Below are 27,553 nucleotides of genomic sequence, written 5' to 3'. Positions count from 1 at the left end.
GGGCAAAATCTATTTATTGGGGTGCAGATGTTGGGAAACCACTCAGAGCACTTGGTACACCCCCCCCTCCCCAAACGACAATTCACCCCCCAAAAAATAAAAGAGAGAGGAACACCCCAAAAAAAGCCTTAGAAATTTGGGGCGAAAATGAAAAAAGTGGAAGGACAACTTCAAAAACTAGCGATATAAGGTTCTGGGGGTGCTCTAAGAAGGGGCCAAGTGTTTCGGTGCTTGTATGCAGGAGGAATTTAACTTTTTGTAAAACTTCACTTTAAAAACATTAAAATATGCTAGTACCCATTTTCAAGTACCCCAAATTTGACAAGTCTACTTATTTAAAAAAAAAAAAAAAAAAACTGCTTTATGCCACTCTTCACCACTATTGCAAGGACGCTAAAACAAGGATTTTAAACAACTTCAGCACCCCAAATAGTTTTTTTTAGGGCTATTGGAACACTTCTACATTGATCCCCAATGTCAGTGCATTTTTTTGGGGGTACAGACTGATTTCCCCAATTCTGACAGCACTTTCCACCTGTTCTGCATTCGCCGCTTGCCGTTTTCGCCTGGTTTGTAATTGAATACTGTGAAAAGCGGGAACGCGCACAATAAGTTTTCGCCTCAAAACACACGATGTAGGTGAAAAGTCGGGTAGGCAGAACTTTTTTGTGGATGCAAAACTAATTGAATACAGCCCTAAGTCGTAATGTTATGTGACTAGAATGCACCAGGAGACGGTGCTGTTTCATTTGATATGCAACTCTTGTATATTTGTGTGCGGCTGAGACTGTATACGGGACAAGGCGTAGTAAAATGCTTTGGCTGCTGCATCGTAGCACTTCACATGCTGATTCACGAATCAGCGCAATCTGCTAGTGCGTCCTAGTCGCAACATGATAAAACCCCACCAGAAGCTAGCAGAATTGCACGGGACCCGGCGCGCCAGGAGGGGCTGTTCGTCGGGAATCGGTATGATTTACCACCGGACCCATGCCTGGCGGTTGGAATCCCGACAGCAGCATCCCGGCAGAGGAGGAAATCCCGATCGTCCTAATGGTAAGTACTAACTAACCTAATTTTACCCCCTTACCCCCCTTTAGGGTGCCTAACCCTAACCTCCCCCCTTGTGCCTAACCCTAACCTCCCCCCTTGTGCCTAACCCTAATCCCCCCTCTAAGTGCCTAACCCTAAGTCCCCCCCCTCTAAGTGCCTAACCCTAAGTCCCCCCCCTCTAAGTGCCTAACCCTAAGTCCCCCCCCGGGTGTGCCTAACCCTAAGTCCCCCCCCGGGTGTGCCTAACCCTAAGTCCCCCCCCGGGTGTGCCTAACCCTAAGTCCCCCCCCGGGTGTGCCTAACCCTAAGTCCCCCCCCGGGTGTGCCTAACCCTAAGTCCCCCCCCGGGTGTGCCTAACCCTAAGTCCCCCCCCCGGGTGTGCCTAACCCTAAGTCCCCCCCCCGGGTGTGCCTAACCCTAAGTCCCCCCCCCGGGTGTGCCTAACCCTAAGTCCCCCCCCCGGGTGTGCCTAACCCTAAGTCCCCCCCCCGGGTGTGCCTAACCCTAAGTCCCCCCCCCCGGGGGGGTGCCTAACCCTAAGTCCCCCCCCCCGGGGGGTGCCTAACCCTAAGTCCCCCCCCGGGGTGTGCCTAACCCTAAGTCCCCCCCCGGGGGGTGCCTAACCCTAAGTCCCCCCCCGGGGGGTGCCTAACCCTAAGTCCCCCCCCGGGGGGTGCCTAACCCTAAGTCCCCCCCCGGGGGGTGCCTATCCCTAAGTCCCCCCCCGGGGGGTGCCTAACCCTAAGTCCCCCCCCGGGGGGTGCCTAACCCTAAGTCCCCCCCCGGGGGGTGCCTAACCCTAAGTCCCCCCCCGGGGGGTGCCTAACCCTAAGTCCCCCCCCGGGGGGTGCCTAACCCTAAGTCCCCCCCCGGGGGGTGCCTGACCCTAAGTCCCCCCCCGGGGGGTGCCTGACCCTAAGTCCCCCCCCCGGGGGGTGCCTGACCCTAAGTCCCCCCCCCCGGGGGGTGCCTGACCCTAAGTCCCCCCCCGGGGGGTGCCTGACCCTAAGTCCCCCCCCGGGGGGTGCCTGACCCTAAGTCCCCCCCCGGGGGGTGCCTGACCCTAAGTCCCCCCCCGGGGGGTGCCTGACCCTAAGTCCCCCCCCGGGGGGTGCCTGACCCTAAGTCCCCCCCCCGGGGGGTGCCTGACCCTAAGTCCCCCCCCGGGGGGTGCCTGACCCTAAGTGTCCCCCCGGGGGGTGCCTGACCCTAAGTGTCCCCCCGGGGGGTGCCTGACCCTAAGTGTCCCCCCGGGGGGTGCCTGACCCTAAGTGTCCCCCCGGGGGGTGCCTGACCCTAAGTGTCCCCCCGGGGGGTGCCTGACCCTAAGTGTCCCCCCGGGGGGTGCCTGACCCTAAGTGTCCCCCCGGGGGGTGCCTGACCCTAAGTGTCCCCCCGGGGGGTGCCTGACCCTAAGTGTCCCCCCGGGGGGTGCCTGACCCTAAGTGTCCCCCCGGGGGGTGCCTGACCCTAAGTGTCCCCCCGGGGGGTGCCTGACCCTAAGTGTCCCCCCGGGGGGTGCCTGACCCTAAGTGTCCCCCCGGGGGGTGCCTAACCCTAAGTGTCCCCCCGGGGGGTGCCTAACCCTAAGTGTCCCCCCGGGGGGTGCCTAACCCTAAGTGTCCCCCCGGGGGGTGCCTAACCCTAACCCCACCTTCCCCTAGCCTAAACCTAACCTCCTGGGGGGGTGCCTAACCCTAAGTCCCCCCCCGGGGGGTGCCTAACCCTAAGTCCCCCCCCGGGGGGTGCCTAACCCTAAGTCCCCCCCCGGGGGGTGCCTAACCCTAAGTCCCCCCCCGGGGGGTGCCTAACCCTAAGTCCCCCCCCGGGGGGTGCCTAACGCTAACCCCACCTTCCCCTAGCCTAAACCTAACCTCCTGGGGGGGTGCCTAACACTAAGTCCCGTCCCCCCCGGGAACCCTAAACCTAATCCTCCCCCCCCTCAGCGCCCGGCGTCCCTTCGATCGGAATGCCAGGCGTCGGGCTCCCGGCGTATGTCTAATGACAGGCGTCGGCATATCGACGCCTATCTTTAGACCCTTGCCGGGATATTACAGTCGGGAAGCCTGCTGTCGGGATTAGATCCTCCAGCTTCCCGACTGCATACCGTTTGGCAGTCGCAAAGCCGTTAGGTCTGTCTCCATGACTGATTGTAGAGCACTTTTGTTTGCTGTTCGGCAATAAGAATACAGGTAAAATAAAACAGTAGGGTAAATGAATCAAGCAGTAGGCGGTGGAGAAGATGCAACTGAATGAGATATTTAGAGAAGTGTAATGCTGGCCATACACTAGTACGACCAGCCCAGCATAAGATGCGACTCATCATATGCTTTCCCTTGAACTCCCTGGCAGTCTCGGCCGTACGATTCAGTGCTTTTTTGACACACGATGTACATCTGACGTACGATCACTCGCCCCTATTCGACTGGTCGTGATTGGATCTATCGTGGCTCATTGAAAACATCCGATCAGAATAGATTTAAATGACGCCGGTCGGACGCATGATGCATCGCATGCACAAATACGTGACGCGATCTGCATACGATTACGCCAGATAATATGGGCTGCACGTCTGATCATAAGATACGATAGAACAGCGGCGGGAGCGCGCATCGGATCGTATTCCTGCCTAAATACTACACTACTTCCACACAATGTATTGTACGATGGGTCTAAAATTGTGCAATCGACCCGAAATCGCGCTACTGTATGGCCAGCATAAGGGTTATTATCGTGTGCTTTTCACATGTTTTCAATGCCCATAAATATGAGGACAGGTAAGAATTAATGTGGCACGTTTTGCATTGTAGTTTAGTGTTAAATGCATATTTCCCCAGTGCGAATGAGCACCCAGTATGAATGTTTAGCACCATTCCATGCTCCCAGTTTAATGGAAACTTACAACAATTATTTACAAATTCCTAATGAAATATGTATTACTAAAACAATTTACTGTCTTCCATTTTTGCCTTGGTAAATGGGTGGTGATTGAGCTGGACCTGATGGTGAGTTTTGCTGAAATCGGTCATCTGTGTTCCCGTATTGCGTTTATGGAAACGAGTGCCCGCTGTTACCCACTCTGATGATACATTTCATTTTCCCTCGTCTTTACCCAGTCACCACCAGTACTACACACAATCTCACGGTTTCATTTTCTCTTTCAGATCCCAAGTAATAATGCTGTATATGAGAAGTACTTCCACCAGGTTAGTGTTCTTGTTTGTTGGAATCTGTGAGTGACAGACGCTGGAAGTCCACCGAATCTCATCTTGTTAAAAGGAAGCTGTAGCCAATATCTATATTTTTTACTCTAGTGTACCTGCAACAGAGCATACAGTACAACATGCTCTACGCTGATGCAGTGTTCTCCCCAAGAATATTTTACCGAATATTTTGCCAACCAGGTGGCATTAAGAAATAGTTGGGTAGGGGCAGTGTAATCTGACTGGACACAGATAAAATTTTTAAGACTCTTGCAGATACTGTATTCCTCACTTGCTGGCTGGACACAGATATAATTGCATTCTGCAATGTTCCTGCCTTCCGAACAGTGCCCTGGATCTTTAAGACAAGGGAGGGATCTCTGTTACTATGCTTGTCACAGTAACTTAAGCGCGGAGCGACTCTACCCGCAAACCCTGGGGCAGGATAGTGCTGGGAATAGTGCAGTGAAATTGATCCTAGGGAGAACACTGTGATAATTGGCAAAGAACACAGAGGACACATACAAATGCGTCTACACACAACTACCCTGAAATTGCGCCAGATAGCCCTGTTGACGCGCCATGAAAAAATGCGTCTAAGCTGACCATGCCAGGCGTCTCTGAGTGTTTTATACTGAATTTGTATGTTTTTCACACTACTAATGCAATAAAAGCATTGATTACGTGTGCCCTGTGCACCACTTGTGGGTTTGCACGCTATGCGGGTGGAATTCAGTTAGCCCCGTTAATTTAACGGGTGTGAAAAAGCTAGACTCGGGCTTTAACTCCTGGGGGCTATTCAATTGGAGCCCATTTTTAACGCCTGTTAAATTACACTAGTAACTGCCGTTCACACATAGAATCCGGAATAAGTTCCTGGACCTATATGTTAACATAGTCCGGCACCCGTTAACAGGCTATTTATCTGGGATTTCTTTTCAGGTTTTGTCAGACCCCTCCCAAAAAAATCCCCATTAACTGCAGGCTGCCTTGGAGGCTAATTGAATAGTGCAGAGGGATCACTTAGGCCGCTGTAAATTACCACGGTTAATTGAATTCTCCCCCCCCTATGTGCGACAAGGAAAAAATGCACTTCTAAGCCTTCAGTACACTACAATTCTGTTTGTGTGCGGCTGCGGTGTGAAACTAGCTGCTGTGGTCGGGCGTGTAAGTCGCGTTCTGCGTCTCAGGCCATATAGCAAAAAAACTAGGTGAATAAGGTCACATCTGTACCCTATGCTGTCTTCCTGGGATCCTCAGACCTCTCCCGCATTGAGGGTGTGCTGCTCAGTGGGGTCACGGAGTTAACTTTGTTTTATTGCGCATGTAAGTTTTCTATATAAATGAAAATACTCTGTAACAGATGCTCATTAAGCAAACAAAATATGTGAGGTTATATTACTATTAATTACTGTGCAGTAATGAGCTATTAACATATGGACAAAAATACATTTAACTAGTAACCATGTGTTATAGTGCAAAATTAATAGAGGAGCATGCTTCCTAAGAACATTATTTACACGTCAGCCCTCAGTCATTGTGTTACCGATTGCTAGTCTGATTATGACACAGCTCTTTGCAGAGTACATTGTGGTTTCTGCAGCTACATTTGCATATAGTCACCGGGGGAGAGGGATGTAAAGTATTATTTCGTCACTTTCCCAGTGCTGTTTGCTCTATAACACAGATAGGTTCAGCAAAGCGGGTTGGGTATTGGATCCCTGATGTCAGAATCCCGACAGGGCTAGCATGCCGACACATAATGCTAATCCTCCCCTTCTCCTAACCCTCCCTCTTTGGTGCATAACCCTAACCTCCCCCTAGTGTCTGAACCTAACCTCCCCCTCCCCGCACACTAAACCTAACCCTCCCAACTTAGTGCCTAACCCTAACCCTCCCCCTAGTGCCTAACCCCTAAACTTAACCCTAACCCTTCCCACCACCTTGCTACTTACCTTCAGTACCCCAGCAGTTGGGCTGCCGACGTTGGTATTGTGAGAGATGTCGGGATTCCAGCACCGGTAATATCAGCGCCGTCATTGTGGCCGCCGGGATACTGACTGTTTCTACCATAGGGGGTCCACAGGGTTGACCTTGGGGTATAGCTGGATCTGGATCCACGGGCACCACGCAGTTAAAGCTTTTGCTGGTCCCAGGATGCACTTGGGTCCATCCTCCTCTATACCCCGCCCCCGAGGCCACAGGCACCTCAGTTTTTTAGCTCGGCCGGAATCGGGTCACCCTGGCGCATTGGGGCTGCATAAGCAGCCCCTAAGCTTATTTTTATTTTTTTAAAAGAAGATATTTATTTATTTTTACTCTTCAGAGCGGCAGCATCAGACTATCCATCTGGTCGTCCACGCTGCCGCTCCAACTACCCCGCTGGCGCTGTGACGCCAGTACTGATCTGGGGATCGCAGCGGGACCCCGGAGTCAGTACTAGCAGGGCTCCAGGACCTCCCACAGACAGCTGCCGGATCGCTGGGGTCAGGTAAGCCGCGGGCAGCGCATTGCATTGCCCGCAGGGAAAAATGCAGTCTTTAGCCACCGGTCTCGGGGGACAGACCGGCTGCGCTAGTTAGCGGCGGCAGCCTCTCCCTCTCAGGCATACCCCGCGTGTCCACTAGACCAACAGGGAGTAAAGGCTGGTGCAGGAACCGGCGTCCCTGGGGTTCCATACTAGCCAGGGGAGTGCGCCTTTCCCTGTATTGCGGCTCCTCAGATCAGCGCGCCTTCTATCATGTGTGCTGGCGTCGCTGAGCTGTTCCTCCTGCGGCCACTCCTCCTCTGAACTCTCCGGCGGCCATCTTCTCTGGCAGCAACGCAGATCTCCCAGGCGGTTTCTTTACCGGTCCCCCTGCGTACCTCTCCCCTCCTAAAGGAAAGTGGCCCTGATTCAGAGCCGGACGCTCTGACAGAACGCTCGCTCTGAATCAGAGCCATCCCTGCTCCTTTTTGGAGCGGCCTCCTGACCACCCACAACTATAGCGAGCGGTCAAAATGATGACCATCGCGACCATTGGGCTTGCGACGAGACCCTGTGGTAGGGTCTCGCTGCCGCAAGCCCAGGAGTGCTTTTGGCTCTATCAGAGCCAAAAGCACTCCCACTGACATCACTAGTCAATGGGGCCGGACCCAGACGGTAGGCATTCCCAATCCCCATCGACAGCACGCCCCCTTTGGCGCGAGACCCATAACGACGGCTTGGCCGTCGTTATTCGGGTCACGCGCATGTGCACGACGGAGCCGCCTCTGTCGTGTGCATGCGCACTTTGGCACCATCGACCCGCTTGCGAGCGGGTCAGAATCAGGCCCAGTGTACACAGCGCTATAGCCCTCCCAGACACTGAATCTGGGAGGTTGATTGTAGCGAAAGGTGCAGTGAGTATTATCTTTCTGCATGGTATGTGACTTTTGCTAGTGCTGCCTGTCTGTTCTAATTTCTACTAACTGTCAGCTTATACCTATCTCTTTTCTTCTCCTATGACCCGGCAGGTGTGTGGGGGAAGGGCGTTTTTCTGTGAACCTCACTTTTGTAGAATATGTATTTGTGAGGTCAGTCACATACAGTTGTGTGCTACACAGTACCATATTGTGGGCTGTTTGTGTTGCATACTTGGGAGTGCGCAGGTGTTATACGCTTCACCTCTTCTTCGCGATACATATTTATTGAAAGTTTATTGTATCATGTCTGATGAGGAGATTGAGCTCTTCCGTGGCTCCTGTGTTTTCCTGCAGATGCTGTTCTGCAGGGGTTGATAGGGGAGGATTTATCACAGGATGGTCTGTGCGGGCGGTGTTAGCTAGTGCCTGGCCCCTCTAAAACCCCTATGTCGCAGGATCCTCCTTGGGCGATGTTTTCACAGGTGCTGGCGTCAATCGCGGACTGTTTAGCGGTCCCAACTGCAGTCCCTACTAGGGTGTTGCCCCAGCCTACAATCCCCCATTCCCCGGGTATTCCGCAGTTGTTTCAGTCTCCCCCCCGGGTCTCAGACTGTGGGTCCTTATACGGGGTTGCCTGTGTATGTTCAATCTCCCTCAGTGACGCAGCAGTCCGTGGTGCCCTTTCAGGGGTATCCTCAGGCGGTTCCTCCACCCTGGGTGGATGTACTCTCCACCTCTGTTCAGAGTCTGGCGGCCTCGTCTTCGGCTTTTCAGTCGATGCTACAAAGTGACATGCCCCCGAAGGCGTCCAAGCGCCCCTTTACGGCTTCACTGGCTGCTCAGTTAACGGACACGGATGTGTCTTCGGATAACTGAGAAGTACACGAGGACACTGACTCGGATGCCATGGCCCAGGAAGTGGAGACTAAGTCCTCCATTTATGTGCCGGCATTGGTTACGGTGGTGAGGGCCATCCTTCACATAGAGGATGATGCACCGGCTCCTAGGTCGAAGTATCCTAATTTTAAAAAGGCTAAGGTAACTTCGAATGTTTTTCCCCTGTCTGACCAATTGACGGATCATATGGCGGGGGCCTGGCAGTCACCCAGTAAGAGATTCCAACCACAGAAACGGTTGGCATCGAATTATCCTTTTCCTGAGGCTCATTGCAGGAAATGGGAAACCCCTCCTACGGTGGATTCCCATGTCACTCGCTTAATTAAAAGCGCTACATTGTCATTACCGTCTATTCCCTCTCTGAAGGATCCCACGGCCAGGAAAGTGGAGACTTGTTTAAAGTCTATCTACTCTCTCTCAGGGGCAGTGGCCAATCCGTCCATGGCCATCTCTTGGGTGGCTAAAGCCGTTGAGAGCTGGGCCAACGCATTAGAGGATACTTTTCCAGACAATGATCCGGATATCCAGAGAGCGTTAATAGGACAGATGAGAGATGCAGCTTCCTATATTGGGGAAGCGTCAGATGGCAGCCTGCTGACCTCTAGGGTTTCGGCTGCAGCTGTGTCGGCTCGTCGGTCCTTGTGGCTGAGGTCCTGGAGAGCAGATGCAGACTCTAAAAAGGACCTTGAGGCCTTACCTTTTAATGGGGAGTTGCTATTTGGTCCAGAATTGGACAAAATAGTGGATACACGGCTAAATCCAAGTCAGCCTTCCTCCCTTCGGCTTCAGCACCTGCTAAGGTGAGGAGCTCCGTCTTTCGGGTTCAGGGTAAGGCAAAGGTCAGTCCTTACCGAGGCAGTCGGTGCCAAAGCTGCCTCTAAGCCCAAGAAGCAGGACTGGAGTGCTAGGCGCCCTTCTTCCAAGCAGGGAGATAAACCTTCTGCCTGATGGGACGGGCCTCCCTCTGGGGGACCCCAGAGTGGGAGGCCGACTTCTTCAATTTGCCCAGTGCTGGCACAATACCACCACGGATGCCTGGGTTCGAGAAGTGGTCTCCCAGGGGTACACCCTGTGTTTTTGGCACAGACCACCCCACCATTTTTTCTGCACGAGTCCTTCTCAGGACAAAACCAAAGCTTTACAGATTCAGGCAGCTATAGAGTCGTTGCTGAAAGCAGGGGTCATTGTTCCCGTTCCTCAGTCACAACGAGGGACGGGGTACTACTCTACTCTGTTTCTGGTGCAGAAACCAAATGGTTCTCATTGCCCTATCCTCAATTTGAAGTCTTTGAACAAATTCCTCAGAATTCCCAAATTCAGGATGGAAACGTTACATTCCATCATTCTGGCGATGGAACCTGGGGATTACATGGTCTCCCTGGATATCCAGGACGCCTACCTCCATGTCCTGATAGCACCTTCGCACCAGCGGTTTCTGAGGTTCGCTATCCTACAACATCACTACCAGTTTCGGGCGTTACACTTTGGCCTCTCCATGGCACCAGGGGTATTCACCAAAGTGATGGCATTCATGGTCGCCCATCTTCGGAACCAGAATGTACGGCTGCTGCCGTATCTAGACGACCTCCTTTTGCTGGCGAGCTCTATGGAGGAATAAAAAACAGGGAAGATTCCACACAGAACCATAACTAGAATTGTTTTAACCAACCATCCATATCCATGAATAATTTATACATCCTAAGTTTATGTTGGTGGTGCTCCCACAGCCTAAATATGACAGATTTATTAAAAAAGAAAAAAAGTAAGGCTATTCTTGGGGCACACTTATATATGAATTCTTATGATTGAAATAAAATATAACTTTTAATATTAATAGTAAAATATATACCAGGTACACATAAGGTCATAGGCGAACATATTAAAAGATAATTTCTGCAAAGTACCCCACACATACAATTTAGGGTAACAATTGTGTTAGAGTGTAGATGTTGCAATAACTACCATGGGTATTGGTATATAGGCTACACAGTGCGCAGTCCTATGATCCCCATTAAACAGTACAATATCTATCTACAGAACCTGGTATTCCTGAGTGGTCCCCCACATCAGTACTAACCAGGCCTACCACTGGATCGCTTCCAAGATCAAACGAGTTTGGGCATAGTCAGTGAAGTATGACTGTAGATTATCGCTACTGAAAATATATGGGGATTCACTAATGCACACGGTCTGAGCCTATTTAAAAAATGTAGGACTACTCTCAAAAGAGAGGTCCAATTAATAATCAGTTGCTGTCAAGACAGGTGGTGCATAAGCATACCTTCCTTGTGATGCAATCAATTGACACATATGGCATAGACATGTATAGATTGTAACTTTAGGAAAACATCACATAGGTAATTTATCACAAGTTGTACTTAGTTCCAAGTATACAGAATAGGAACTCTACACAATAACATAGCCTGACAGAACACATAATATACAATCAAGGTGATCAAGCCTCAATGCGGGCGAAACGCGCGTCCTCTGTTTACATATGAGACTCTGCTGATGTTAAGGAAAACCCAGTCAGTGCACGAACTGGGCTCCACTATAACCTCACACTGGTAACGTATAGGCTGACAGATGATTGTGTCTGGTCAGCCAGATAGATTTGTTCAGGCTTAGCCTGTCATTTTCTTTTTCCAATTGCTATCTCCTATTTCTTTCTCTAGCATTTTGGGGATATGACCTACTCCTGTGATTTAGCTCGTTTCCTATGTATGGCTGATAAAACCTTTTTTGTACTCTCTGTGATTCCTACTATATACTAGATTAATGAGAGTGCCTGCTATTATACTCTATTGCAGCCTGATTTGGAAGTTTTGGAGCATTTTCTGGTGGGAGATATACACTGATAGAGAATATTTGATCATAGGAGAACCATATGGATTAGCATATTTATGCAGCCACCATAACTAATATATTTTCAATCTATATAAAATTGATGCTCTGTGTTTATGGGGTGATTGTATATTATGTGTTCTGTCAGGCTATGTTATTGTGTAGAGTTCCTATTCTGTATACTTGGAACTAAGTACAACTTGTGATAAATTACCTATGTGATGTTTTCCTAAAGTTACAATCTATACATGTCTATGCCATATGTGTCAATTGATTGCATCACAAGGAAGGTATGCTTATGCACCACCTGTCTTGACAGCAACTGATTATTAATTGGACCTCTCTTTTGAGAGTAGTCCTACATTTTTTAAATAGGCTCAGACCGTGTGCATTAGTGAAACCCATATATTTTCAGTAGCGATAATCTACAGTCATACTTCACTGACTATGCCCAAACTCGTTTGATCTTGGAAGCGATCCAGTGGTAGGCCTGGTTAGTACTGATGTGGGGGACCACTCAGGAATACCAGGTTCTGTAGATAGATATTGTACTGTTTAATGGGGATCATAGGACTGCGCACTGTGTAGCCTATATACCAATACCCATGGTAGTTATTGCAACATCTACACTCTAACACAATTGTTACCCTAAATTGTATGTGTGGGGTACTTTGCAGAAATTATCTTTTAATATGTTCGCCTATGACCTTATGTGTACCTGGTATATATTTTACTATTAATATTAAAAGTTATATTTTATTTCAATCATAAGAATTCATATATAAGTGTGCCCCAAGAATAGCCTTACTTTTTTTCTTTTTTAATAGAGCTCTATGGAGGTACTGCTTCAACATCTCCACCTGACGATCGCTTGTCTGCAAGCACACGGGTGGTTGATAAATTGGAGAAAGTCCTCCCTGATTCCATCACAGCGGATTGTTCTTTTGGGAGCCCTGCTAGATTCTCGTCAGCAGAGGATCTTCCTGACTCCGAAGAAGGTCTCCTCCCTACAGCTGCGGATACACAGTTGTCTGAGCAATTGCCGACTGTCGGTCCATTCGGCTATGAGAGTTCTGGGGTCCATGGTGTCGTCATTCAGCATGGTGGAATTTGCCCAGTTCCATTCCATGCCCCTGCAGGGGCTGATTCTATCGGAATGGAGCGGGATCCGGTCTCAGATGCTGGTGGTGTCTCCGGAAGTTCGGCAGTCTTTAGCTTGGTGGCTTCAGACAGCTCATCTAGTCGAGGGGCGCCCCTTTTGGATCCCGGACTGGGTCCTGCTCACAACAGATGCCAGTCTCCTGGGTTGGGGGGCAGTGACAGGCTCGTTGTCACTTCAGGGTCAGTGGACTGCGAAGGAAGCACTTCTCCCCATCAACATTCTGGAACTGAGGGCCGTGTACAGGGCCCTGCAGTTGTCCGGCACCGCTCTTCAAGGAAGGGCGGTTGAAGTTCAATCTGACAATGCCACCATGGTGGCGTACATCAACCACCAGGGAGGAACTCGCAGTCGGGCTGCGATGTCAGAGGTGTCTCGCATCGTAGCTTGGGCAGAGTGCCACCTTCTAGCAAACTCGGCAGTCTTCATCCCCGGAGTTCTCAATTGGGAGGCGGACTTCTCAGCCGTCACGATATGCATACGGGGGAATGGTCGCTTCACCCAGAGGTATTTCAACTACTCGTGGACAGATGGGGACTGCCGGAGCTGGACTTGATGGCCTCCCGTCACAATCACAAGTTGCCCGTGTACGGGTCAAGGACAAGAGACGCAGGCGCAAGTCTGGTGGACGCGCTGTCGGTGAAATGGACGTTTCAACTGGCGTACCTGTTTCCTCCGATATCCCTGCTGCCTCGGGTACTGTAGAAATTCAGGCAGGACGGCGGCACGCTCGTGCTGGTAGCTCCAGCGTGGCCCAGGCGTCCTTGGTACTCCGATCTGAGGAGCCTCTCCATGGACGCTCCATACCTTCTTCCTCAGTGTCGAGACCTATTGTCTCAAGGGCCCTGCCTTTACCCGGATCTGGGTCGGCTGTCTTTAAGGTCTCGGGGCTTCTCGGGTTCGGTTATTAGTACCATGCTCAGGGCACGCAAGCCTGCTTCCGCACGGATTTACCACAGGGGGTGGCGCACTTACTTTCAGTGGTGTGAGTCCAGAAACTATGATCCTCAGGTGTTCCGAGTTTCTAGGATCTTGGAATTTCTTCAATCAGGTTTGGACCTAGGCTTACATCTTGCCTCCTTGAAGGTACATGTGTCTGCGTTGTCAGTGTGGTTCCAACGGAGGATCGCTACACTGCCAGATGTTCACACTTTTTTCCAAGGGGTTCTCCGAATCCAGCCTCCCTTCATGCCTCCTGTGACTCCTTGGGACTTGGCGGTGGTTCTCCGGGTCCTGCTGGGTCCTCCCTTTGAGCCTCTTGAGTCGGTGGAACTCAAGTGGTTAACGTTTACGACTGTTTTTGTCCTGGCAATTGCTTCTGCCAGGAGGGTGTCAGAATTGGGGGCGCTTTCCTGTCGCCCCCCTTTCCTGATTTTTCACCAGGACAGAGCGGTGCTTCGCACTCGTCCTGAGTTTCTGCTTAAAGTGGTTTCTAAGTTCCACATCAGTCAGGAACTTGTTGTGCCAGCTTTTCAGTCACCTGATTTTTCAGCTGGTGAGGCTTCCTTGGATGTAGTCCGTGCTCTCAGAATTTATGTGGACCGGACTGCTTCCGTTAGGAAGTCTGATTCTTTGTTTGTCCTCTTTGAATTTCACAGGAGGGGTTGGCCTGCCAACAAACAAACTTTAGCCCTTTGTGAGGCTTATGCACAGGAGGGTTTACCTGTTCCAGCCTCTGTTAAGGCTCATTCCACTCGGTCTGTGGGTCCTTCTTGGGCTGCTAGACATGGCGCCTCTGCTGTTCAGCTATGTAAGGCGGCCACCTGGTCTTCCATTCAGACATTTTTGAGGTTCTATGCGTTTGATACCTTTGCCTCTCAGGATGCATCCTTCAGGCACTGCGTTCTCCTTTCTGCACAGGAGCGTCCCCGCCCTTAGTGGAACTGCTTTAGGACATCCCCAAGGTCAACCCTGTGGACCCCCAATGGACCCTGAAGTAGAAAACAAGAGATATGGTAAGAACTTAACTTTGTTATCTCTGTTTCTACAAAGTCCATAGGGTCCACAGGGCACCCCGCCCTGACGCACCTGGCTTCATATGGACTGTGTGGCTGGTCACCGGTTTTTCCGTCTCCCATTTCTGTGAGTACGGTTTCTTGTGTGTTCCAGTCTTCCTTCTCTCTGTTTAGTCTCCTCCTCCGGCCTTGGCTGCTTACCAACTGAGGTGCCTGTGGCTCGGGGGCGGTTTATAGAGGAGGATGGGCCCAAGTGCATCCTGGGAGCAGCAAAAGCTTTAACTGCGTGGTGCCCGTGGATCCAGTTCCAGCTATACCCCAAGGTCAACCCTGTGGACCCTATGGACTTCGTAGAAACAGAAATAACAAAGATAAGTTCTTACCATATCTCTTGTTATCCCGAACAAAGCCCTTGCTGTGCACAGATCAGCCCATGTCTTAAGACACCGTCTGTCTGCACATCACTTCATTTACTTAAAGGGTTACTGTGTAAATGGTGCTTCTGAAATTATACTGAGTGCATTGGAGGTTCTTATATTCCTTCCGTCTCTAGAGAAGATATCTCCATAACAGCTCTGAGGACTCCAGTAAGATGGCCTGGGAGAAGGCATACAGATGTGTCCACATGCCTCTAGCCTCGCTGCGTGTTAAACAGCCCTTCCAGTCGCGCCATGCCGTGGTGGGACTCTGTAGTGCCGAGGGTCTTTTCGCATGGCTTTTTTTTCTTCAAATAAGTCTTGTTCGCAGAGTGATGTGAATAGGATGCACCAGCGGCTTCTGCTGATTACAATGAAGTGCATCATGCCTATATTCAGTGTGCGACTGCGGGTTTATCTGCATGCGAATTGCTACGTTACAGGGTCACAGCCGCTGACAGTGTAACGTAGCATTTCGCATACAGCATACCATAACATATTTTTTTTTCCCCCTGCTTTAGGAATTTGACTCCTGGTCATAACTGGTCAGAAATTGTTGTTTCTGAGGGTGTTACGCGTCCCCTCGTGTCCATATGCCCCAATTCTAACCTTACCTTTCACCCACCATTGTCAGTAGACCCCCCAGTGGTCATAGTTCCTAATAACTAGACCCCCCACCGAGGGCACCAAGAAGGGAGGGAGTAGGTACTAATTACCATGGCCCGGGCTTTATGGAAGGGCCCGCCGGGGGCCTGGGTTTGCAGTCTGCCTTCCCCGCCCTCCCCCTTATCAGCGGTAGTGGATCCTCAGCCCAGTACACGCTGCTGTGTGCTGGGCAGCAGTGGGACAAGGGAGCCTGATCAGCAGTAAAAGTCTCCTCTGACGGTGCAGGGGGGGGGGGGGGGGGGGGGAATGGTCACACTGATCACCATAACACCACACGATTTGCCCCTGGCTGAGGGGCACACAGTCCAGAAAGTATATATATATTTATTTATTTATTTTTTTAAAGTGGGCATGACCACGCCTACTTACATTAGACCATGCCCCCATATTCCTTGGGCCTGGCAAATCTTGCTATGGCCCTGCCCCCCACACCGCTGAGTAGTAAAAGAGACACTATTTTAAAACCCAACTACTCCTGGTTTGAAACATCCCTGTATTATTTACTCCTCCTCCTCTGTGACCTGTGTAATTTCTTTTTCATTACTTTACCCCCCACCCTTTTACTTTAAATAGACGCATCCCCCGCCCCCACTGAAAGAGGTTGTCCCCCCCCCCCCGGAGGGGTATAACCCCCCCCACCCTTATGGGGTATTATCTTTCGCCTCCACAAATGCAGAGCACAGCGGAGGGTGTGTCACAGGGGACAGTCCCCATTGCTGCGGCTGATCTCTCACTTGCAGAGGTCAGCCAACTAGTGCCTGCGGGTTATCCTCCTCGCACTTTTGTCCCTAGCACGCGTTCCAGAATGCCGTTCGCAACATATTCTGGGGTGCAAATCCGGCAGCGGTGTCGGTGGTTACGGGCCCCTGCATTACTGCCTTGGGGTCCAGGGAGTCAGAGGAGATCCATTCTGCAGTGTCGGCTAAAGCACAGCTGGCATCCCATGTGACCACACCAGTTATCTAGTTAATGACCCATTGAAGAGAATGAGGAAACGCTTGTTTCAGATTACGTTGCCTACAAGTGTGATGGTCGCCGGAGCCGTTCTCACTGGGGAGTGCCGATGTGATGCCAGCCGGAACCAGGAAACTGCACGGATGAGCTGGTGCCTGTCTGCTGGCAGCCAAACTGTCTTGTTAGATTCATACTGTGACATCTGCTTATTATTCATGTTATCAGATACTGAAGCAGAATAAAACAATGTGGCCCTTTTATGAATGCTCACACAGACCATTGTCTTTTCCATTCTTTTGAGTTGTGCTAAAACGGCGACATGTATCTCCTATACAGTCCATTTCCTGCCGTAGTCCGTTAACAATAGATGGCAATAAAACAAATAAACAAAAAAGAGACTGATACAAATAGAAGAAAATATTGTGTTTTTATATGAACGGGGGGGGGGGGGTTGATATATTAATCAGTGATAAAGAGTGGAGAAGTTAGCAATCAATCAGCATTGAGGTGGCATTTTTCAAGTACATTCTATAAAATCATAGGTGGAAGTAGATAGGTTCTATGGGCAACTTCGCCATTCTTTTTACTGCTTGATACATCAACCCCACTGTGCCTTGAGCGCCCCCTATGTCCATCCCTGGCACGTATCCTCTGCATTTGCCAGCAATAACAAGCAGAATAGGTGCCAGTTTCCTGGAATAGAAACGTGATGGGAGCTTTCACCCAGCATATTAGTATATGGGCCAGGAAATAGGCAGTTACACATTTACACAGACAATTAAGGTTTAAGTACCGGTTTTGCAGCGATATATGTGGGCACTCTTCTGTCACTAGCATAGAGCTGTGTCCAGTTGCCTCATTATTTTCAAGATGGCAATTCTATTGTAATTAGGTGACACTGTATGCTTATAAATGTCGTGTCTAACGCTATAGCATATCTGCTACCTGTGATAGCAGTCACTTATCGTATGTGTAATTGGTCCTGTTCACTTCCTATTCCTCATGTGTAGCAACCGGCTGCGATAAATGTTCTGCAAACCGATCAATTTGTGCACTTTGTTTCTTGCGCGAACCGTATGCGTACGTGGTCATCTATAGCAACCTAAGATGTATTTATCTTATTTCAGTACAAGTCCAGGTGTAATGTCTGCATGTATCCTCCAGGTCAGCTGCATAATGCCATTCAGACTGCTTCTAAAATCTGAGCAAAGCCAGCTAAGTGCAATACATATTGTCCTTCCCAGGTGGAGTCTGCAAACTCTGGGCGAGTATTGGCTGGAGATGCTGCCCTTTTCTTGAAGAAGTCTGGACTGCCAGACCTGGTGCTGGGCAAGGCAAGTGATGCTGGGTAGTGTAATCTTACTGACCGAGCAAGTTTATTACAGACATAAGGGTAAACATGGCAGCCACCACCTATTAGATGCGCTTTAACTGGTCTACATATATGCTGTTTGTGCATAGGTGGAGTCAATATAGCGGTATACACATTCTCCACGCTGTAATTTACTGCATAAAACTGCTGGTCTCAGACTCTCAATTAGTGTGTCCACAGAGAGATCGTTAAATCTTCCCTGAAGTGTTGTCTTGTGTGTTTCCAAACATATATGGGGAAATGTAATAGGGTCTGAGTCTTGTAACATGGCGCAATTCCAGCAAGTTTCAGCATATGTCATAGACAGCGACTACAGCCAAACTCGCCAGAATCTCGCTGTGACTCAACGTGCCCTCCAGATGTTTCTGATGTTAGACTTCCAACTCGCCGGGTGTCATAGTCAATGAGTTGTGCCCAGAATTGCTCCAGAATGACTCAATAAACAATAGACGGGACAAAGAGCAGAAACAGCTCCATCTGTTTTATTTATGTATTTATTTATTTTATTCAAATCAAGTCGTCTTTATTGATCTTCACGACAGAGAGCGGGGGGGGGAAGGAAAACAAAGGACAGAAAAAGACTTAAAACACTATGTGTGCTGACAGTACATAATAAGAGCAGGCGGTACATTGAGCCTGGGAAGTTAGAAGACGTGCAGGCCCAACCAATACAATGAGTACAGTAAATATGAACATAAGGCAAAAGGAACTGATAACACAAATATAAAATAGGGTGCAGGGACATCAAAACAATAAAAGGGAAGGACAAGGAAAATACAGTTACTACAGAGGAGTCCTATGAGCAGACCTACGGAGACCACCTATCCCAAAGTTTTAAATTTCTGTAAAGTTTTCTTATTGGTGTTCTCATAACGCTGATGATTAGAGACATCACACCTGGTGGTGACATCTGGCGCGGCACCTCCTGACACCCCGCGTGCGTGGAGGTCGTGCCCTGTATCCACAAGGCCACTCCCCTTAAATTGTCTCGGTTCGGGGGTGTGACTGCGTGTCATGCCCAGCACTCCAGAAGCTACTGTGTAGCCCCCAGCCTCTCCGGCCACAGGGGGCGTGTAATCCCTCGCCGCTGGTAGCCACTTGGTGGCAACATCCGAGGAGGTGACACCCAAATAGCAGAGCAGCTGTGCAATTTGGGTGTCATCCCTTCAGATGGTGTCACCTTGTGCGATCCACACCCTTCTAGTGACGCCACGGCTCTTGATCTATGATGTTGTTAGCAAGTGCCCGCCATTTATAAATGTACGGAAAGTCCGGACCGCACCATGTTTGGCCAATAAGAACCTTAGTAGGGGTGGGCAATCACAAAAAAATAGCTCTAAATATTGATGTTAAAACTCTTCCATATCTAACCCAAATAGGCATAACCTGGGGTCAGCAGGCAGGAATGCTGGGACAGTAGATCTGTCATTAGACCAAACGTCTTGAACCTTGGGGCAGGCCCAAAGCAAATGCCAAAATTCCCACCCCAGAGCCTGGCATTTAGGACAATTAGTGGAAGTACTAGCAGCTATCATGACAAGAATAGCAGGGGTGCAGTGGGGTCTTCAAAGAATGAATAATGAATCTGTTTAAATTGGACACATGGTGATGTATATGTTTTTAATGATGTTTAAAATAATTTTAAGGGAAAAAAAGAGGGGAGGGTTCCCCATCTAAGCATAACCACCACTAGCACTTCTGTCTAGGCTGTGGGGGAGGGGGGGGGGAGACAATGAACATGGGGAAACCCCCAAAATGTTTCCTTTACAAGCATGAGGTTTGACAACCAACATCCAAGGGCCAGTGGAACCACGTAGCGGGTCCCCCACCATGATTCCATCAGCCCTAGGCGCCACTCCTGTGTACAACCAGTCTTAGCTCTGGGTCTCTTCTTTGTACCCCTGGGGCTTTGGGTATGGAGGTGATGATTAAATAATATTGTTCATTACAGGTACACTACTGGTCCTAGCAAGTCTGCCAGGGAATGATGGCACTTAAACTGGAAATCAGAAGTTGAAGCCACATTACATTACGTTACTATATTGTGTTTTTGTTATGCCTACACTAACCAGTTTCCATCCTTTTACATCTGTGTAATTAATATTTTGTTGATTAAGCACATTTCATGCTGACGTACCAGGAAACGCTAGTAAATCTGTGCTGGATCAGCATTTTCCTGTGTGTAATTTTCTTTGGAACTGACCCAGTGCCATTTGTCTCTGTATAGATTTGGGATTTGGCAGACACAGAGAGCAAGGGATATTTAAACAAGCAGGTAATGTATAATTCTGTACTTTTAAGTCGCATGTAATGTAATTCCCTGTGATCAGCAAGAGCGCGGGATCAGTCAGAACTAGGGGACCCTGCAGTTAGAACTAGGATGGGGCTTATTCATTAGTCCATGTTTGTCCATAAGAGATGTAGCCTGCCAGTCACATGATCTGCATACAGTAAGGAAGGAAATGAAATGTAAGGAAATTGCTCATAGTTCAAGGATTTCCTATTAAATGTTTTACACTCAGACCACAAAGAGCAAAGTGACAGCATAATAGCCACATGCTATTTCTCAACAGTCTAACATATTTTTGGAGCTTAAAGGAGTTATCCTTTTAGGCAATCTTCTCTTTCAATAGCATTCCCCCACCCCCCTGCGTTTCCTTATCAGTATTTTGTGAGGGTCCCCCACAAGACCCCTGCCATTCTTGGTTGCAACCAATGTTGCAAGTAGGAAGGGCAAAGCTGCATCCAAGTCTTAGATTGTTCACTTAAACCTGGTCAGGCTTGAGGTGTGTAAAATTGCAGCACCTGATTGGACAGGAGCTGCAGCTAATCCTGTCTGGTGTAGCAGTGTGCGCACTTATATCGTACAGAAAGAGCTTTCTATATTTATTATTGGACTTTCCACATGTCATTAATTTGAGTAGAGACTGCTCCAGGCATCGACGATCCAGTGATTCATTTCTATTAGAGGCAGTATATTTTATATATTTCAATTCTCAGGAGTGCATTTGAGCCTTTCTATATTGGATAAATGTGATTATTTATAAGTGCAAATGTGATTATATGTACTGACCTATTCCATTTTTATAAAGATTATTAATATTATATAGGTGATGTCTTGAGAATTAATATTTGTTTATTAGCGCATCACCATTGCCTTATTGTGGTATTTCTATATTAGTAGTGGGCAGACACAAGCCCATTGGGTGAATTTGCTGCTATTATAATAATATTCTATTCATTGATTAGCGCCCAGTCTTTTTTTGTTTCTCTGTTAATCCTGTCTGGTGCTGCAATACTGGCGTACCTTTACGGTACAGAATGCTGTTCATAGCCACAAAGCTCCAGCGTTGGGGGGTTCTGACACTGCTAGGATTGTGGCACAAACTTCCAAACTGATTGACCAGATCTGATGTGTGTGTGTGTGTGGACAGCTTTCCTTTAATCACTGGAGGGGAATTGTTTTTTGGTTTGTAACGACATATCACTTACTAGCTCAGTGTGTACCGACGATTGCGCATTCCCGCAGTTGCTAGCGACGATCGCCAGGTTTGATGTGCTGCAGATCAAACCTGGCGATATTGCTAGTAGCCAGTGCATTGTTAAAGCTGTCCAGTGTGGATGCACAATTACTGTTCACGGGCATTCGTTCCGATGTCTGCACAAATGCCTGTTGCTCCAGTGTGTACCCAGCCTTACATTGGAATGGGATACTATCAACATCCCGGCAAAAGGGGATGGCGGCGCTTAGAATATTGGGAGTGCTAGGATACTTATTGACAGGCTGGCAACCCATTTGAATATATCCTCTGCCAAAATAAAAGCTTTATATGCATAGAAAATGATTCCTTTAAGGAGCACACCCTTACTTACAATATGTAGAATTGGCAATATTTCATAGGCAGTATCGTCTGTAATGTATGTAAATAAAAGAAACGTTTTGCTCTTGTACTGAGCCTGATCAGATAAAATATATGTCTTGTTTACATGACTTGGTTATAGGAAAAGAGTAAACGTGACAACTCCCAGGCAGCAGGAAGGTTATTGAGTAGCACTGATTTAGGACAGATAAAACTTTTGCACTTAGTGTTCACACTTATGAGTGGGTTCAGAGGTGCAGCGCCGGCTGAGCACATATTAGCAAGCAAGGTGCTGGCGGAACTTTGTTGTTAATTGTGGGAAGCACAGTTGGTGTAGAGCAGTGGTCAGGGAACAGGGGTAAAAATAAAATTTCGGGGGTAATGGGCGGACAGCCGGGCATATATATGAATCATTCTATAATATAGAATGATTCATATGCATGCTCGGCTGTGCCGCAGGGAGGCTCTAAGTCAGACGCCCGCTGAGATGTTATTACCAGCGGGCCCCCGACTCCTTCCCTGCAGCGCCGCGTTAGCCGGAGGCTGGAGTTCTCTTCTGAACTCCAGCTTCTGCCTCTCTCCATGCGCACTATGGGAGAGACGTCTCTCCCATAGTTCCAAGCAGCAGCTGGGCGGACAGGACGGCACCAGATGCAGGAGCGGGGGATTAAGGTGTTTTTTTTTTCTTGTGCAACCGGCACTACAGGGGCATTATTTGGGGGCACTACTACAGGGGCATAACTATGGGGGCACTACTACAGGGGAATTATATGGGGGCACTACTACAGGGGCATTATATGGGGCCACTACTATAGGATTTCCTTCCTTTCAAATCAAGGGGATAATGTCGGCGTATCTAAATATATTTTGGGGTAAAAGGTAAAAAAGTTCCCTGACCCCTGGTGTAGAGGTTAGTATTAGTGCCATGCATCCCTAAGGCCATGAGTTCAGTTCTTTGTGGAGTTTGTATTTTCTCCCTATGGTTGTCTGGATATCCTCCAGGTGCTCCAGTTTCCTTCCAAACACCAAAAACATACTGATAGATTAACTGGGTTCTGATATAAAGTAACCCTATTGTATATATGTGTATATGAGATAGGGAATAGACTGTAAGCTCCACCGGGGCAGGGACTGATGTGAATGAATTAAGTATTCTTTGTAAAGCCCGGCCTAATGTGTACAATAAATATCTGTTATTAATAATATGTGGATCTGCCTCTTAGTTGATTCTGTTCCACTAAATCTTTACATTCAGCAATCTGCAGTTGAATTCATATAGAACATGCAGCTGTAGTAACGTGGTCATCTATTACTGTATTATGTGTGTTGCAGAATAGTGTTAGCAGAACCATGAACACAATGGACAATGGATTGAGAAGCCCTGCTATGGGAATGTGATTTGATTGTGCTGACAGCCACTATTCCTCTCCCCCAGTCCTGCCACGTTACCTTCATGCCCTGGAAGACAGGAATTCCTGTGTTTATTATGTACCTTGCTTTGGTTTTCCACATCCTGATTCTTCCTTAGTCTTTTGTTTGCGTCTCTATGGCTAGAAAGTGCCGTGCATGTGGCTGTATTTATTCAATATGCTAATGTAGATCTCTCTATACATTTTTATTTCTCTGCATTTTAGATATTGTTCTTACCCCCAAAGTCTTGTACTAATACTAGTATGTGTGTGTACTGCTTTTTGTTTTTGCCACAGGAATTCTTTGCAGCATTGCAGCTAGTGGCCTGTGCACAGAATGGGATGGAGGTTTCACTCGGCAGCCTCAAGAAAGTGGTGCCACCACCCAGATTTGTAAGAACTATTTTGTTCCAGATATTGACAGAAATGTGTTTAGGTTTGTTTTTACAATATGGGGGTGGATTTCAGAGCAAAGCGAAGCAAAAAAAAAAACATTGTATCTGGAACAGACCATGTTGCAATGCAAGGGGTGCAAATACTATTTTTAATTTTGCTTGATGGGTAAATATTTGCTTATTTTGCATGTAGCCCACAAATGCTGGTGAGCTTTAGTTGTACTCTGCAATTTAGAATTTGGACACGCCTCTCTCAAGTCTAGAGCTGGGTACACACTGTGCCAACGGGCGGATCTGCCGACACAGCGGCCGTTCAGGTAAGCTATACAGATGTTCCCCAACATCACAACTGGGCAGGCATATGAATTTGCCCGCCAAGCTACACACTGTGCCAACGGGCAGATCTGCCAACACAGCGGCCGTGCAGGTAAGCTATACAGATGTTCCCCAACATCACCACTGGGCAGGCATATGAATTTGCCCGCCCAGCTGAGTTGTCAGTCAACGGTGGTCCCTGCAGACCACCCAAACACACCAGCAGATGCACCGATATATCTGCAGATATATCGGCTATCTGCTGTACTGCAGAGCAAACGCGATATGTCTGAGGGAAAGTTCTCTAAAATGGGGACTGTCTCGGCAAAAGCAGGACAGTTGTGGGTATGCTTTAACTATTTTTAATTAGAGATGAGCCGTTCGGTTTTACTCAGATATGTTTGGTCTCACAAATGGCATCATATTGGCTATCCGCAGGGGCGGATTGGGATGGAAAACCAGCCTGGGAAATTTCTGAAAGCAGCCCTATATAGGGAAAGGGGTCTTTTGACGGGGCAGGGAATCCCCTCTTTAAAAGCAATAGTTCTTTTCACACTAAAACTAGCAATTTTTTGCTAAACTAGAATCTGACAGTATACAGTAAATATGGGTTCCCTCTTGTAGGGTGTATCAGTGGACCAAACTGTACCTCTCACAAATTATACCACCCACCCAGAGAAATACCTCTAATGACAACGGCTGCAGCTGTGGATGGAAAAACAGTGGGCAGGAGGGCAATCCACATACAGACGAACTGATATTTGTCATACACGGGTATAAGCTAGTAAGGAGGCTACTGTGGTTGCGGATGGGTATGACTCAAAATCAGACCTACAGTCAGGTGCATAAATATTGGGACATTGACAGAATTTTCATATTTTGGCCTCTATTCACAACCACAATGGCTTTGAAATGAAACAAACAAGATGTGCTTTAACTGCAGACTTTCAGATTTAATTTGAGGGTAATTACATCCAAATCATTTGAACGGTGTAGGAATTACAACAGTTTCAATATTTGCCTCCCACTTTTTAAGGGGCCAAAAGTAATGGGACTATCAACTCAAAAGCTATTTCATGGACAGGTGTGGGCTATTCCCTCGTTATTTCATTATCAATTAAGCAGGTAAAAGGTCTGGAGTTGATTCTAGGTGTGACATTTGCATTTGGAATCAGTTGCTGTCGACTCGCAATATGAGATCCAAAGAGCTGTCACTAAAGGTGAAGCAAGCCATCATTAGGCTGAAAAATCAAAACAAACCCTTCAGAGAGATAGCAAAAACATTAGGTGTGGCCAAATCAACTGTTTGTAACATTCTTAAAAAGAAAGAACGCATCGGAGAGCTCAGCAACACCAAAAGACCCGGAAGACCACAGAAAACAACTGTGGTGGATGACAGAAGAATTATTTCCCTGCTGAAGAAAAACCCCTTCACAACAGTTGGCCAAATCAAGAACACTATCCAGGAGGTGGGTGTATATGTGTCAAAGTCAACAATCAAGAGAAGACTTCACAAGAAAAAAAAGCCATTACAGTTCTGGAACAACATCCTATGGACAGATGAGACAAAGATCAACTTGTACCAGAGTGATGAGAAGAGTATGGAGAAGGAGAGGAACTGCTCATGATCCAAAACATACCACCTCATCAGTGAAGTATGGTGGTGGTAGTGTCATGGCGTGGGCATGTATGGCTGCCAATGGAACTGGTTCCCTTGTATTTATTGATGATGTGACTGCTGACAAAAGCAGCAGAATGAATTCTAAAGTGTTTCGGGCAATATTATATGCTCATATTCAGTCAAATGCTTCAGAACTCATTGGACGGTGCTTCACAGTGCAGATGGACAATGACCCGAAGCATACTGCAAAAGCAACCAAAGAGGTTTTTAAGGCTAAAAAGTGGAATGTTATGCAATGGCCAAGTCAATCCCCTGACCTGAATCCGATTGAGCATGCATTTCACTTGATGAAGACAAAACTGAAGGGAAAATGCCCCAAGAACAAGCAGGAACTGAAGACATTTGCAGTAGAGGCCTGGCAGAGCATCACCAGGGATGAAACCCAGCGTCTGGTGATGTCTATGCGTTCCAGACTTCAGGCTGTAATTGCCTGCAAAGGATTTGCAACAAAGTATTAAAAAGTGAAAGTTAGATTTAGGATTGTTTAGTTTGTCCCATTACTTTTGGCCCCTTAAAAAGTGGGAGGCACATATAGAAACCGGTGTAATTCCTACACCGTTCACCTGATTTGGATGTAATTACCCTCAAATTAAATCTAAAAGTCTGGAGTTAAAGCACATCTTGTTTGTTTCATTTCACAGCCATGGTGGTGGTAAATAGTGGCCAAAATATGAAAATTCTGTCAATGTCCCAATATTTATGCACCTGACTGTATGTGTCCAATGCAAGATAATTGTGAAATATTATTTTCAATAACCTTTCTTAAACTTTCTTGATGCCCTTTTTCTTTGTGTTTTTTAAATAAATGTTGTGCATTATATTTCAACTAAGAACCAATTCATTCTGTATCACAGCTAAATATTTGAAACATATATAAATTGAGAGAAAAAAAATGAACAGTGCTGTTTTTTGTTTTTATCATGTTAATGGCTGTACAGGTCTACATTCATTATTTAATGTCTGTCCACACTTTTAATTGCTGCTCTGATATAACAGTAAGCATGCTGTGATTGGGTATACGCTGACTATTTTGTCTCAGCCACACAGAAACTCACTCATATAGGGGCCTATTCGTCATCGGACGCCGTATGGCCTACGATGATTAGTATTGAACTCGCTGCGAGGGATACTGAAGTATCCAACTCGCAGTGGGGGATAGATTATACAAGAGCAATTCATCATTGAAAAGCAGCTGTCCCCTCGGTTAGTATCGCAGCAGATGAAGCTGCGTTACTTACCTCCTCTCCGTCGACGCATGCGCAAAGCCGCCGTGGAGTCCGCGAGAAGGCAGCGGAGGGATCGCTCTTCGCATCCCCGGAACTCTTTCCTATAGGAAGGAGCGGGCTACTAGAGCAAGCGCCGTCTGAAGATGGCGCTTGTTCCCATGAGTATCAGGGGGTCCTATCGGGCCCCTGATGATGAATGGCCCGGGACCTAAAACATGTGGAAACTAGTGTCTCCGCATGGTTATCGGGCCATTTATCGTTTGATGAATAGGCTCCATAGATTGTATTGTTTTGTGGCACCTCACTCCTTTCCCTATATATATTTATGATTTTGTGAAGCCCAATCCCTTCCCTGTAGTACAGTTCAGCACTTCCTCTTTTCATTTACAGTGCTCTTCTCTATAGAGATTATTGAGCTTAATCATGTTTTTTTCCAATATATAAAACTTTTTTTTTATGCCCAACACCCCTTATATAATATATTTTAATGCCCATAACTCCCCTACCCTTTATATAATAATTTATTATTATTATATTTATTATTTATAGAGCACACACATTTCACAGAGCTTTACAGAGAATATTTAGTCATTTACATCCGTCCCTGCCCCAGTGGAGCTTACAATCTATTTCTACTTCAGGGTCCATAGGGTATCCACAGGATACCTTGGGGTATAGGTGTGACGTCAGTCGCAGGGCACCAAAGAGTTAAGCTTTCAGCCTCCCAGGATGCACTAGGTCCCCCTCCTATACCCCGCCCCCG

At 47.8% G+C, this 27,553-nt stretch overlaps 1 protein-coding gene and 2 pseudogenes across 3 annotated transcripts in view; 2 read left to right on the top strand and 1 right to left on the bottom strand.

Moving 5' to 3' along the window:
• EPS15 (epidermal growth factor receptor pathway substrate 15) overlaps nt 1–27,553 on the top strand; it is a 142,879-nt gene that overhangs the window by 20,625 nt on the left and 94,701 nt on the right. For all 3 annotated transcript variants that reach the window (XM_088458304.1, XM_088458303.1, XM_088458305.1), the window contains exons 2-5: nt 4,219–4,260; nt 17,777–17,866; nt 20,132–20,179; nt 23,471–23,566. In XM_088458304.1, the coding sequence (XP_088314430.1) occupies nt 4,219–4,260; nt 17,777–17,866; nt 20,132–20,179; nt 23,471–23,566 (276 nt within the window). The remainder of the gene's footprint in view (nt 1–4,218; nt 4,261–17,776; nt 17,867–20,131; nt 20,180–23,470; nt 23,567–27,553) is intronic.
• LOC148474640 (5S ribosomal RNA) lies at nt 10,567–10,685 on the bottom strand (annotated as a pseudogene).
• On the top strand, nt 11,806–11,924 carry LOC148474639 (5S ribosomal RNA; annotated as a pseudogene).

This window comes from Taudactylus pleione, unplaced genomic scaffold (assembly GCF_031769625.1).
Source record: "Taudactylus pleione unplaced genomic scaffold, aTauple2 ptg000824l, whole genome shotgun sequence".
NCBI classification, from domain to species: domain Eukaryota; kingdom Metazoa; phylum Chordata; class Amphibia; order Anura; family Myobatrachidae; genus Taudactylus; species Taudactylus pleione.
This window is presented reverse-complemented; position numbering and strand designations above follow the sequence as displayed.